Raw genomic sequence first — 14,094 nt, 5'->3', positions numbered from 1 at the left:
TGTGTCAGCCACTCCTCCCAGCTTTGTACCATCAGCATCCAGGTTACTGATGAAGATACAGAACAAGACTGGATCCAGCACAGATCCCTGGAGAACACCACTAATTACAGACCTCCAGCTGGACTCTGCGCCACAAGTGAAGCATCAGTCTAGTAGGCTACAACAGTCCAAATCTGTCTCATAACTAAGCTAATACTCAGATGTGTAGTGGGCCATATTCTGCTCTAAGATACAGCCTCTGCAGCCTCATCCTTGCAACTGGTCCAATATTTGCCAGGACACTATTCTGCTAACTTGGGAAACAGCTACATGGTTAAGCCAGTTCAGGAGTCTCCCTACCAGCTGGCAGATGCAATAATAAAACCACAAATGTTTTCTGCAGCTACTGCTACTTTTAAATAAGATATGATCAAAAAAGCTCTGAGCCAAGTGGGTTCTTGGTGCAACTCTAACAAGGCTGGACTATACTTGGGATGATTTTGGTCCAATGCAGTATGCCAATGGTCGATCTCTCAATATGCCAGTCTGTAAGCTCCTTTTAAAATAACATTCTCTTTATAGTACTAAATTTTGATTTGCCAAATGGTACAGCTAATGAGCTCTTCTAAACTAAATACTGTGAGGAATTATGCATAAATACTGAAGTGTCCTAATCAGCCTCTTGCTGAAAATTATTTGATCCATTACAGACAACAATAACTATTTGCTGAAGTTTTTATTTTGCCTTTTCTACTTCTGTAAGTAGCATATGTAATTTCATTGGCTGGTTATTTTAAACTACAGAGGACCATTGGTAGAATAGCACAAATTCCTCTGAAATCCAAAATTGCCATCTGCAATTATATTCTGCATCTCACATCTTCTCTAAAGACTATAAATGCTTCACCACTTTAATTTTGCTTGGCATTTGCATCACTGTGGGACAATTACTAAGCAATGGCAAAAGACAGATGGAGTAATGAAGTCTGGACACAAAGAAATATTGCCCAAATTGAAATATTCCCTCTATTTCAATCTCATATTTGCCAGCCTGTATACATTGATACATTACATTTAGATATAAGGCACTGTTAAGACACGTACCCTTCTTTTTGATGCTAGACATCTGTGTTTTTCTGCATATTAGAGATGAGGAAAGCGGTTTTCTCCTTATATTTCTTGATTACTCAAAAAGATGAGATACTGAATGGTAAACACTTGTCATTAAAAGGTCAGAGTGAAAAGTATGTTTTTCCAGATAAGGTTAGTGGAATTCTACCAATTTCAGTGATATTACACAGGTAACAAATGAGAATGAACCAGCAATAGCTCAGCTATTTTTTGTTTGTATATACACAGTTTTAATTATTGGAAGCACATGTGATTTCTAAGTCATGCTACAAGACAAACTCAAGCACTATACCTCAAACTCTGAACAAGCACAGATATTAATACAAATGCACTTGGGGAAAAAACCAGTGACATTGTGAGAATAGGTGGCTTACACAGGAAGGGTTCTGGGTATTGCCAAAGTAAGCTTCCCCGTGTTAAAAATACACATGCTGAAGAAACACACTTCATGTCAAAAAAAGCATGCTTTGGAGACATAAGAGATCAAATATTTATAATAAAAAAATCACCTGGAGCACAGTGAGCTATAATTGACATTTGCAAGTTACATTATTTACCTTCATTAGACAGAGCAGTAAAACTTTTAAGAAACACAGATAATCTAGGTGCATAATCAAAGAATATTAGGATGTTATAATCACAAAATACACAAGAGAGTTAGGCAAAGCAGACTGTGAAAACAAAAGAGAGCAAATAGAAGGCTTATGCCTATCCTGGGCTCACTCACAAAACTCCAGCAGAGCAGATCTCCAGCAGAGACCCTTCCCCACTGGCAGCCAGCTCTTCAATAGGTCTAGGAGAGCTGCAGCCAGGCTCCCCCCCTTCCGGCACACAGCTGAATTGCCTTCACCTGTGCTCCTGTGGCTGACTCAGTGCTCACCTCAGGTGGTCAATCAGAGGTTCAGGCTGTACCTCAGCAGCTGCCATACACTAGGCAAATGGGCAGCACAGAAAAAATGCTGTTTAATGTCATTGTAGGGTCAAGTGATGCAGCTCAAGATTCACTAAAGATAAAAATTTCAACTCCTCACACACCTCAAAGGGTTCAAAATTAATTACGTAAGAACAAGACTGGGATCTTGTTATCCTGTACTGCTCTTTTGGACCATCAGCTTCACATTCATTTAACAAGGTATTAAGCTGAACAAAGACCGGATTGAACAATTTTGGTGCCCATCAACAGTGCAGCACCATCTTTGGTCACCACTGCTGTAGCCCTTCACAAAAATACTGAAGAGTTAAGACAGGTTTTGGAGAAAGCTAAGTGTGATTCAGCACAAAGAAAGACTTTCAAAGATGGACTGGAACAATGCGGTTAGTTTACTCCAAAGAATGGATAAATGAGTCCTGCATCCCTGCAATAAAACCAATGCTCCTCCACCCAATAAAAAAAAAGAACAGAAAAAAAGAAAAAAAAGGCAACAGAAAACTGGCTGGTCCTCCTTGTGGATTTCTTGGTTAAACCAGAAGGCAACCAATAGCACTCACTGCCTCTACATACAACCAATAGCACTCACTGGCTCTACATACAACCGAGCTGATAACATAACAGCGTTAGATCAACTGCAGAAATTATGGCCAGAGCACAGGAAGTTCACAGACATTCCTACCTGGCCTTGCTTTACTAATCCTTGATGGAAATGTTTCATTAATGGGTACCCCTCTATGTTCCATACAATACAGAAAAACAGAACAGCTGGTGAATAAAAGCTGTTATAAAGAAGAAAGAGTGTACGAAAGTAAATCTGTTCAAGCCTGACACAACAAAAAATACTGAAGGATGAAAGTATTTTGGATGAGAAGAAGACTTGCCTACTCAATGGCGACTCAGTCAGCTGAGCAAGTTATGCCTCTGTCCCTTGGTCAAAATAACAGATTATCAGATGGCACCTACAGCTACAATCCAAAATGTTATCAAAGATGAACTTATCCCAGCAGTGCATTGAAAACAACCACACCCATGTAGTTCATGCATGTACTTATATAACCAAAGATCCTGTACTATACACCTGGAAAATGAAATCTCTGTATGGAATGTTACAGCAGCTTCAATTCTTACAGCATTTTTCTTTTTTCCCACGGCTTTTCCTCTTACATATTGTGAACAAACAGATCTCAGATGTTTGCAGAATATAGAAAAAAGGTGTGTCCCACCACATGTTTCCAAAAGCAAGAGCTAGAAAAACATCAATCTCCTACCTTGTTAACTTTGTTCCAATCTGCTGCCTAAGTTCAAGTCTCTCCTCATCAGTCTGCATAGGGAGGATGTTCTTTTCCTCCAATTCTCGCTTGGAAGGCCTGTTGCTGAGTTTGATTGCTAAAGAGTCCTTTCTGCAGACTTTCATTGCCAGGGAACCTGTGGGAGAGAGGAGAGGCTCTGCCAAAGGAGCTGTCATCATTACATTCCAGCATACAGCAGGCAAGGAAGTGGCAGGCAAGGGAGGGTGCTACATTCTTATTTACACTGGTATGGACTGTGGGAAAAGGGGCATCAATTAACATCTGGTTTTCAGTTAGCCTCAATTCATGCCATAATACAGAAAGGATGATTTTTGTAGTTACACAGGAAAAAGAATATTGCTCCGCAGAGGGAAATAGAGAATAAAGGCCTGTTTCATAATTTCTAGAAGCATCTGTGGTGTTTTGGAATTCATAATGGAATGAATAATTAAACCTCTGAGAGGGCAGCAGAGCTACAGCATGTGGAAAGAGAGAGGCATCTCTCTATTGTAGTGTAACACCAAGACATCCAAGTTAGCATTAAAAAAAAATCAAGTCTATGAGAAATGGAATAGACCTTTAAGTAGCTTAATTAGCTGATTCTGCTTCTCAGGCACTGACAGTGGGAAAGACAGTGTGAAAATCAGTGGTCTTTCATGGCACAAGGTTGCCTCCCTTGGTTTGCACCCAAAGCAGACTGTGCAAGGCAGACCGTAAGCCCCTAAGAGGTTTTAGACTTTGTCAGGAAAATGCCAGATAATGCACTTCTGCTTTGCTTCTGCATTTAAGACAAAAGATTCTGATTTCACTTGCAAAGTAAGGTAAGATTCTGAGATGATGAAATACGCCTGTTTTAGAAACATGTGTGTGCTTTAAAAATGGTGTGATTATACTGCTGTTGGTTTTCAGGAGCAAAAAAATTGAATGGCCTGAAACTTCAGCTCAAACTGCAGGATGGCAAGATGTCCTTTGCGTCACCACAAAGTAAGGTACCTCATCTTCATGACAGCCCAAAGATGGCACACCAAGACAGCTGTTTTTCCTAGAGATCAGAAATGGGGCAAAAGTCCCTCCAAATTGCAGTTGCGATACAGCTGTCAATTAATCTATTCATATTTGTCACTACTATGGACCATGGTAAACTGGAATAAAATCACACATAATCCAGCAGTGGCATTTTATATTCATTTTGTGCTGATACAAGCACCTCAACAGATTGTAAGTCAGTATAGAACTGCCTACAGCAGTTAGATAGTTATCATGGGGTATATAAATTTGATTCCCAGTTTGAGTAACAATGATGCAAATATGAAATAACTCCAGAAAAATAAAAGAAGTTATCCTCATGCAAAAACATTGTATGGTAAAATCAGATTCATTTCCTCAGTTATGTAAGATCAAGTCAAGATTTCAGGTTTATAGATTAAAAAAACTAAAGAACAAAAACAGAACTGAAAAAAAACCTGGGATCTAAACACAAACCAACTTACTCCCACACATACTCTCACATTGTTTGCAAAGTAAAATGCATCAGAGTGGAAAGCAGAACTGTGCTGCATTCCTGTGCAGAACAGAGCATCTGTATACCAATCATCTGCACAATCCTCTCTACCATCGTAATCTAAATTGCACACCACAGACTTTTTAAGTAGGTGTGCTCCTAGGAAGAAAAATAAGATTCTCCTCCCCCACTTTTTATTCATATCTTCCTGTATAGAAATTTCAAGACTATTTCCTCTATTATTGGACCTGCATTTAGGAGTTTTATTCTCTGGTTTTATCCCTCTAAAAGCACGTGCAAACTTCTGATTTGGATGTGATTTAATACTGACAATGCTCATAATATCTGATTATCTATCTATGGCACTTCTGTAACCCTGCTGAGATGATCTTGACTTAAGCCAAAGTCATTGCTTCTCTATACTGCTGACACTTGGAGTAGTGAATCTCAAAGTCAGTTTGAAAGTAAACTAAGATAAAACAAAAAAGGTCATTTGAATTCTGCATGAGAACTATCCACAGGGATTAGGGTAATCAGTTTAAATTCATACTCAAAGCCATGGTCAAGAAAGAAAATTTGCAGGCCGTGTGTTTCCTTTGTGTATCAAGATTTCAGAGGAAAACTTCATTAAATGAGAAAGGAAAAATGGAATGCATCTAACTTGTAAATAACGAGTTATCCTCATCTTCGTCTTCCTCTTCCTCCTCTTCCTGTCTTGGGTAGAGACAGGAAGAATCTTCATAGTCAGCTTCATGAGGCACATTTTCTTTATTGTCATCGCATTCGATCACAACAGTTGGCACTTGTCTCATGTCTGGAAGGCCTCCAGGTCCTGTTTTTGTAACATTGTCACCTGTGTGTAAACCAGAGCTGTTGGGAAACAAAAACAAATAAATGAACTAAAAGGAAACAGTGCAATGGAAGACTGGGTTGCTTCACTCACTGCTTTTAGTAATGGTCTTACATCCCTTTTTGAGAAGAAACTAGAACAGAAATATCTAATGTTTAGCTCTGCTTATGTGCTGATTTCAGTGTCTTTCAACAAGGATCCCACTAATACAAGCAGTGAAATAGGAATGCGAAGAGTTGAAGACTGAAGTCAAACATCACTCATGTTGCTTTCCTATCGTGAAATGAGAATCAGAGATCTGTAGGCAAAAATGATCATAGAATCACAAAATCACAGAATCACAGAATGACCTGGGTTGAAAAAGACCACAGTGATCATAGTTTCATCCCCCTGCTATGTGCAGGGTCACCAACCAGCAGACCAGGCTGCCCAGAGCCACATCCAGCCTGGCCTTGAATGCCTGCAGGGATGGGGCATCCACAGCCTCCTTGGGCAACCTGTTCCAGTGCCTCACCACCCTGTGTGTGAAAAACTTCCCCCTGATGATGTCTGTTACTGGGGAGAAACTTCTCCCTCCAAAGTCCCAGCTGAGACAACAAGTGCATGAAAGGTGAGGAACATGTTGCTCTTTGTGTCAAATTCTCATTTTACTTTGCACAAGAATTCAAGAGTGAAAGCAAATGTGCTGACCAAGCTGCACTTGAAGCACTCAAATTTGGGAGTGACCTTACCAAGTGCTAAGAAGCCTCAATTCTCTTCAGTACTACTCAGAGTACAAGAGGCATTCCACATCTTGGGAAAAAACAAAAAACAAAAAACAAAAAAACCTCTTTAAATGATTTTCTGTGAAGTCAACTTGAAACATTTCTCTTTTTTTCTAATCTAAATTTAACATAGACTCTCAAGTGGCTGCCAAATGACATCCTAGAGAATGTTATAAAAATGTATTTTTGGGTACATAATGCTAGGACACAATGAGCTTAGGGATTAAGGAGAATAAAAGGCTTCAGATCCTGTGAGTAAACCACACCATGTTGTTATCACTGTGTTCAGCTTCTAAGGAATCATTTTATTAATTGCAACATTTATTATCACACACTAAACAAGAATGAGCTGCACAGTTTTACTGGATGCCTTGAAAAGAGGAACTCCATTTTCTTAGTAATATTCTATGTTTCACACCAAAATGCATGAAAAACTCACAAAAAGCTGGCTTGTGAATTTGTGTTAGACTTCAGTAGGTTCGATCTAAGATATTTTTAATGCAGCAGTAGTATTAGAACTCACCAGGTGAATTCTCCTAGTGACACACAAACGTATTACAGCCTTTAAAAAATTAACTCCCAAGATAGTGCTACATTTAAAAAAAAATTCAATTTACTAATTTCATTTGAAAAATAATTTTGCTATATAACCTTTTTTTTTTTTGTAGCTCCTTTAAGAGGAAAAGCAGGAAATTCAGAAGCCTGGATTTTCAAGAGAAACTAGAATAAAGAAATTCTGTTAATATTGCTAAAAGAATGGTGACCACAACTGCTGAATCATTAATTCACCTGATTTGAAAACAATACGTTCACAGAGAGTAAGTGCACGTTGGCTAAGCCCCTTCTGGAAACACAAATGAAAGCAGCAGAAAATAGTTCAGCACCCAGGAGCATTTGGTGCTTCACTGCTCCGTGAAGGATGGATGTAGGTTACGGACTCATCCATATGTGCATAGGGCAGCAGATATCAAAGTGGCTCACCAATGTAGGTTACCAAGCAGGTAGCAAACAGAAACAAGATTTACAAACTACCACACCTAATCTTTATTTGAACTACTGTTCTAGAAATAGAAGTCTTCTCATCTCATTGTAATTTTTGTGAATCATCCATTTTCTAGCTAAAACTATTTTCTATTTTAAGTCCCTCATTTTTCCTAATGTTTTGTGTTTTTCTTGACTATACTTAGCCTTCTTCACATCATTTTGGCAAAGTCAGCTGTCGAAACAAAGCTTGTGAAATACATGCATTACTGCAGTATGCTTAAGAAAGATGTACCAAGGTCACTGTATATCTTCATTGAGTATAAACTCCTCTGGGTCATTAGCAAAAAAAACCCATAGTCAGGTGGTCTACACCACAACGTTTTTCAGCATTATTCGTTGAAAAAAAGCACACTGTTGTTTTAAACTGTCCGTTCTAAATCAGCTTCATCTTTTGCCATTAGAGTACAGACCATAGCTAAGCACGTACTTGTTTTAGAAAGATAAATGTATCTTAATGCATAGATTTGAATAATTCATAGCTGACTATGCACTTACTGTTGTATTATTCTTATGTGATTAAAATGGCAAAAATGTTACATTAGTACAGCTTCCAGTATTTCTAGTGAATCATGGAATCATAGAATGGCCTGGGTTGAAAAGGACCACAATGCTCATTGAGTTCCAACCCCCTGCTGTGTGCACGGTCACCAACCACCAGACCAGGCTGCCCAGAGCCACATCCAGCCTGGCCTTGAATGCCTACTGGGAAAAGATATTCATGAAAAATCAGAATTTAGGTGTATAAGTGGCTCATGTTACAGAAAAAAATGTAAATAGAAAAAAAAGCGAAATGCCTCCTGTAAATCTGCGGGAAAAAGCATATGCTTCTCCTCTATCATCATAGTCTCTTAGATTTGGAATAAAGAGTTTCAATCCTACCAGCATGTTCTGATCCATGGGACACTGTCCTGTACTCATCAGTTAAAACAAAAACTCAAATGACTGTATATACATTGATACTGTTTGGGTATATGCCAGAGACAGAGAGAAGGAAGGCAGAGACATAAATATCATGTGTTTCTTACCTTAAGTAATACTGAAGTTTAGACAAGAAGCACTTATTTTGACAAGCTTTTTGGAAGATAAATGTTTTCTGAATCAAATACATTTTATATGATTTATAAGACACTGTCAGGAATATTAAATGCATTTCATTTTGTGAATGTATGGTCTGAAGCTGAACTCTATGTCCCAGAGGAAACGGTCTCACAAACTGTCTTTTGGACAGCACACTTTTCTGCTTCTCTGTCATGGATTCAATTCTAGTCCAGGGTGAGATACAGACACTTAACAGCTTCTCGGTGTTTGCACTGAGTCTGTTCCTATTGTACAACAGTCCACAGAGTAATTGAAATCATTTCTTGTCTTGCTAGTCCGATGAAGAACTCTCTAGGCTTCAGGTCAAGAAGCTACTAAGTTGGAGTTAAAGGCATATTACGATGGTATAACAGGCTTTCTAAAGCTTCCCCTATTACTACCTTTTGCTGAGATCCTTTTGGGCATGGTCCTTCCTCTCAATTTCAATTCAGTCAGGAGGATCAAGCCTTTGGTGGATGCTAGTGGGAAATAATGGAGCTTCAGTATCTCTTAAAATGTGTCACAGACTGGTAAAAAATCATCAGAATAGGCGACCTTGAACACAGCAGGGGGGTTGAAACTAGATGATCGTTGTGGTCCTTTTCAGCCCAGGCCATACTATGACTCTGTGATTTATGCTGAACATATATACTTTGGGTTGAAGCTGAAATCTATTTGCAGTAGGTAAAAATCACCAACAGACGTTGCAGAAAATAGGTTACATGGAAATCACACCTCTTTCTGTTTCTTCTTAATCTATCAAAAATCTGGTAATTTTTCAGGGAAAACGAAGGCACGCTGGCAGTGCAAATGATGTCTTAATAATCATATTACAACAAAGGATAGATTTCCCTTCTAAGAATAGTTTACAAATTGATGTTTTAAGTACCAGATTTTTTTTTGGCATCAGAAGTCTTAAGTGTGTAAATGAACCTAATGCTCTGTAGTGTCTGCAATAAAACTAAAAAAGATCTGGGAATTAACTGCAGTTTTAAGCAGCTAGAGGAAAAGAAGCTCAGTAGCTTTCTCAAGGTCAAACACAGCAAAATAACTTCTGGCTTTCTTTCTGGTACAGAGAGACAGCTCATTTTTCTTTGGCCAAAACTGTAGTGCATTGGCAAATCAAATATTGTTCTTCAGATGCTGCTAGGCTATCTGAATTCCAGAGACCCCATCTTCAAAAAAAAAAACAACAAAAAACCAACCAAACAAAAAACCCATCCAGATTGCTAGAAGGGGGTGTTTCACTCTTTCTTTCATCCTGTCCACACTCACAGTCCTGGTTGAAGGAAGAATTGTGAAGTATAAGATCAGTTTAGCAGACAAAATGTGGAACTGGTGTGTGTATCAATGGAATTTAACAGAGTTGAGATTCTACTCTATCAGGAACAAAAAGCCAGACTCAGGGAAGAGAAAATAATTAATATAGGAAACAACTAAATAAAATGGAGAGCAGGATACTAATCTGTATTCATCTATGAGATTCTCCTTTATTAAAGAAAATAATCCCCCAAATCACCAGACTTGGAATCAATATTAAATGGAGTAGAAAGGCTATTATGCTATCATGTAGGACTGTTTCAAGATAAAGACTGATCAGCAAAAACAAATGCCTCAAGATTGTTGGCCCAAGAGCAGTGACCCAGTAGTGTCAGAAGGAACAGTAAAGCTCTGGATGTCACTGTCTATCTTATGCATGCAACAGACGGGAGCACATTACTGAATTTTAAACAGAAGAAAGTAGATCTGGGATCTGTGCAGTTTTAAAAGGCTTTCAATATTTCTGGGCTGAAATGTCCAATGAGATATATTGAAATATGATTTCCACTGGGTTCCATCCAGAGTTTATGCAATTAAGGGAAAAGAAGTACTGACAGAAGCATCAGAAAAAAGCAGTATTTGGTAAAACTAATCTCCTAAATTAGATGTGTGTATCTTAAAAATCTGCACAGGCCACAGTCTTGCTTGGAAAAATAGTTTTAAGATTTTAACACCAAATGTCAGTTCCACAGACCCTTTTGTCTATCAATACTATGAAATAACAATTGCTGTAGTAAAGGAAACAGTCATTTCCTATTTTCTCTCCTGTGAAACGTTAGAAATATTATTGATTTGTTTTGACAAGGAGAGTAACTGAAGTACTCAGTACTTTATTTCATGAATGAAATAACAGTTAATCACCCCAAAAGGCTATGAAAAACCAACTGCAATATCACGCACTAGGATTCATTTTAATTTTTAATGTGAAATATCAGTGCCACAACCTTTTTTACTCTCTTCTGCAGAGGGATGCAACTGCATCATGTTAAGGCATGAATCCCTGTTTATTACATTATTAACAAGCGGCGCAGCTTTGAATTCAAATTAATAGTTAAAACCAAACAGCATAACCTTCTTTAAATCAGTTAAGCATACTTGCAGACGTAAACTTGATGGATGCCTAGAAATTGGAGCATTTGTTGCTGTGGGGCAACAGATGCCACAGTGAAGTCATACTCTGAGAGATTTCACTGTGCCTTTTGCACACAATGTGAGCCAGACTGTAAGGTCAGTATCCAACCTGTGCTGGGGATGGCATTAGCAGAGCTGCCACAAAGGAGCCTCTGCAAGACACTGCTATCTTCTGCACTCAGTGCACCATGCTCTGGGCTGATGCAGTGTGAGAGGTGGTCACTAGGCACAGGATGGTTTGTGGATACTCCTTCTAATCCTTCTGCTACAGTTCTTTTATTGATGGGAACAGGAATTTCTATCACTGTCCTTATAGTTTTCCCCCAGCAGAGAATTTTGTCAGGCCACAGAAGCTTTAGCCCCCTTGATCTAACTGCAGAGATCTCAGTATCCTGGAAGTGAAATAAGCTGACAGAGGAGGACAGCCTCTGTTCCTCTATTTTTAGAGGCAGCAAGGAGAATCTGCCATCTCTAATAGAAATCCTTTTAACTGTGCAATATAATGAAGGTAATGTTATCACAAAGAGATATGGGGGCAAGTCATCAGGCATTTTGTCCGTGAGACCAAATATTTTAGCTTCCTGTATAACAGAAGGATGATCTGACATGCCTAGAACAAGCTGGTTACAAAGCTGCCCTTGTAACTATAAAGAACGTCATTTTTGGACTATCTCCTCTATTCTGCAACTTGCTCAATTTTCATCTAAAAGTCAAAATAATTTTTCCAAAGCTTGCTGATCTAGTTGTCTATGAGGACAGCTTGCATTTATGCAACATGCTTCACTTATTCAGACCACTTGAAACAGCATTCAGAGAGGCTCACAAGTGACAGTAATGAAAAGCAGCCCCAAGGTGGGTAAGGCTCTTCTGATTAAATGTACAACCTTCCTCCAGATGCAAATGCATAAGAAGGGAGCTGCTGTGGAAAGGGTTAAATACTTAATTTAAAGTAACTGAAATAATTTAAATAGTGTATTAAAGCCCTGCAAAGTGATTTGTACAAAATTCTCATAGGTTGTTTTGAGCTAATTGGTAATACTAATCAGATGTCCTGGTTGAGTGGCACGTTTGGTTTAATGGTCTTTTCTGAATCTTTTATTTCCTTTACTTGTTTTGTTGTTTTTTTTTTTTCTTTTTAAGCAATCCTCCACATAACTGGAGCTGTACAGTTATATACTCTACAGTATATACTGCAAACCAGATACGTTCTCTTAGCCTTTTCTACACTGGTAGTGTAACCTAGCAATGACAGGACAAGGGCTCAGGAAATTTGGTCTTTTTCACCTTTCTGCCACACAGTTCTCTAACCAGCCTGGAAAAGCTTGTCTCTGTTTCTCCAACAATGACTCTGCTCTGAAGGTGCTAGATCCCCAGAGAAGGGGCTTCCAGTACTACCAATATGACTCCGATGTTAATACTGACATTGAGGCTAGGAGGAAAACAGTGCACATTAATACATTTTTTTTAAAGTTGATCCATTACCTTTCTAGTCTTTGCATGGTCATGGCTAGTGTTTTGTTCAGTTCCTCTATCATCCGGCACCCCGAAGGGTGTATGGGCAACGTGCTGGATCCAGAAGGCAGGTGCTGGCTGTGGCTGCCGTACTGGAGCTGGTGCTGGTGAGCTGCTAACTGGGATGGCAGGACAGTGTGATGGTGCTGAGTCAAAGGCTGCTGGGAGCTCTTCTGTGTGGAATAGGATGAGAGAGAGGAGAGGTCTGGCCCCCCTAAGGGCATGCAAATCATGACTTTCTTTGGAGGTAGTGGAGGCGACAGTTTAACTGGCATACAAGGCAGTTTCACAGGAGCGCCAGGATCTAGAACAGAAGAAAGAGAGGCCCTGGTGTTAACTTTCATGGCAGTGCCAGGGTGAGCAGGTACTGAGTTTGCTAATCAACACAGGTGTGTGCTTCTCCTCCCCCATGTGACAGACAGCTCTGCATGGCTTTCATTCAGCACTGTCTTTTTTTAAAGATCGGTTGTTTTGCAGCAGATCTGAGTCTCACAAAAACATCCCAAGGTTGCACATGCCCCTTAAGAAACACAGTAAGCAATGCTTAACAAGGCTTTGTGGCACACTTCAATACCTTAAAGCACTAATCCCCCAAACCAGCCCTGAGAAGTAAGCACAACCTCTCCTACCCAACAAGCACTGAAACATGGAAAGCAGTTTGGAGTCTGAAGTGATGGGAGGACTCATCACCATCACTGCTGGAATGAAAGCTCAGGCATACCCGACCCTTCTCAGCTACTGCAATGCAATTACTACAAGTCACCTCTCTTACAGCTTTGTAAGGTGCAAAAAATCTGGTGTCAAAAACTACATTAAAGGGCAAAAGAGAAATGAGATAGGGTTTGAATGTTAAATAGGAGTGACCTGGAAAAATAAAGGATACAGGAGGAGAAGATGGTAAAAGGTGGAAGATAGTTAGGATTAACACGTTATTTTACAGAAGACTTGGCAGACGCTCTTCTAATTTTAACCTTTTTAACTCCAGACATATTCTTGAATAACACAGTTGTTCTGTCAAGCAAAGATTCCCCTGGTTTCCATGGAAAGACAAGGGAAGTCCATAAACAAACACCTCTGCCTGGACTAGGCTGCAGGATGCAGATTTTTGGAGCTGCACAGTGAAAGGGTTTCAAAAGGGAGAAGAGGTAATGGGACGGCTTGGAGTTCCCAAAATGTGTGTGGGGAATGATCACAGAATATGCTAGCAGCAAAGAAAATGGTAGTAAATATATACATATTGTGAGCTGCAAGGCCAAGCCCTACATAGCATGGTATCCCACCCCAGACATTTGGCTCTGCAATGCTCTGCATGCTCTGTGGCTTCTTGTAGCTTCAGTTCATACCTCTTGCTGTAAAATGGTAAAGGAATTGAAGGGTCAGAATCTTCTTATGGCCCAAGAAAGCTTGCCAGTAAGATGCTGCTTCCTCTAGTTTCAAATGACATCACTCTCCTGAGTAATATCTGATTTTTAAGGATCTTTTCCAGATGGTTCTTCTTAGTGTTAACTACCCTTCTCCCTGATCTCTTTATCCTTCCCTCCTTATGGACTGTGCTGGGCGTTGCT

At 39.4% G+C, this 14,094-nt stretch overlaps 1 protein-coding gene across 1 annotated transcript in view; it reads right to left on the bottom strand.

The window, feature by feature from the left end:
- The window catches only part of PHACTR1 (phosphatase and actin regulator 1), a 140,532-nt gene that overhangs the window by 41,520 nt on the left and 84,918 nt on the right, over nucleotides 1-14,094 (bottom strand). The window contains 3 exon segments of the mRNA XM_042809000.1: nucleotides 3,310-3,466; nucleotides 5,493-5,776; nucleotides 12,500-12,833. Of these exon segments, the coding sequence (XP_042664934.1) occupies nucleotides 3,310-3,466; nucleotides 5,493-5,776; nucleotides 12,500-12,833 (775 nt within the window).

This window comes from Centrocercus urophasianus, unplaced genomic scaffold (genome assembly GCF_019232065.1).
Source record: "Centrocercus urophasianus isolate 14NV4802_14NV808 unplaced genomic scaffold, USGS_Curo_1.0 seq_11, whole genome shotgun sequence".
NCBI classification, from domain to species: Eukaryota; Metazoa; Chordata; class Aves; order Galliformes; family Phasianidae; genus Centrocercus; species Centrocercus urophasianus.
Note: the sequence above shows the minus strand (reverse complement) of the source record. Positions and strands in the feature narration are given on the sequence as shown.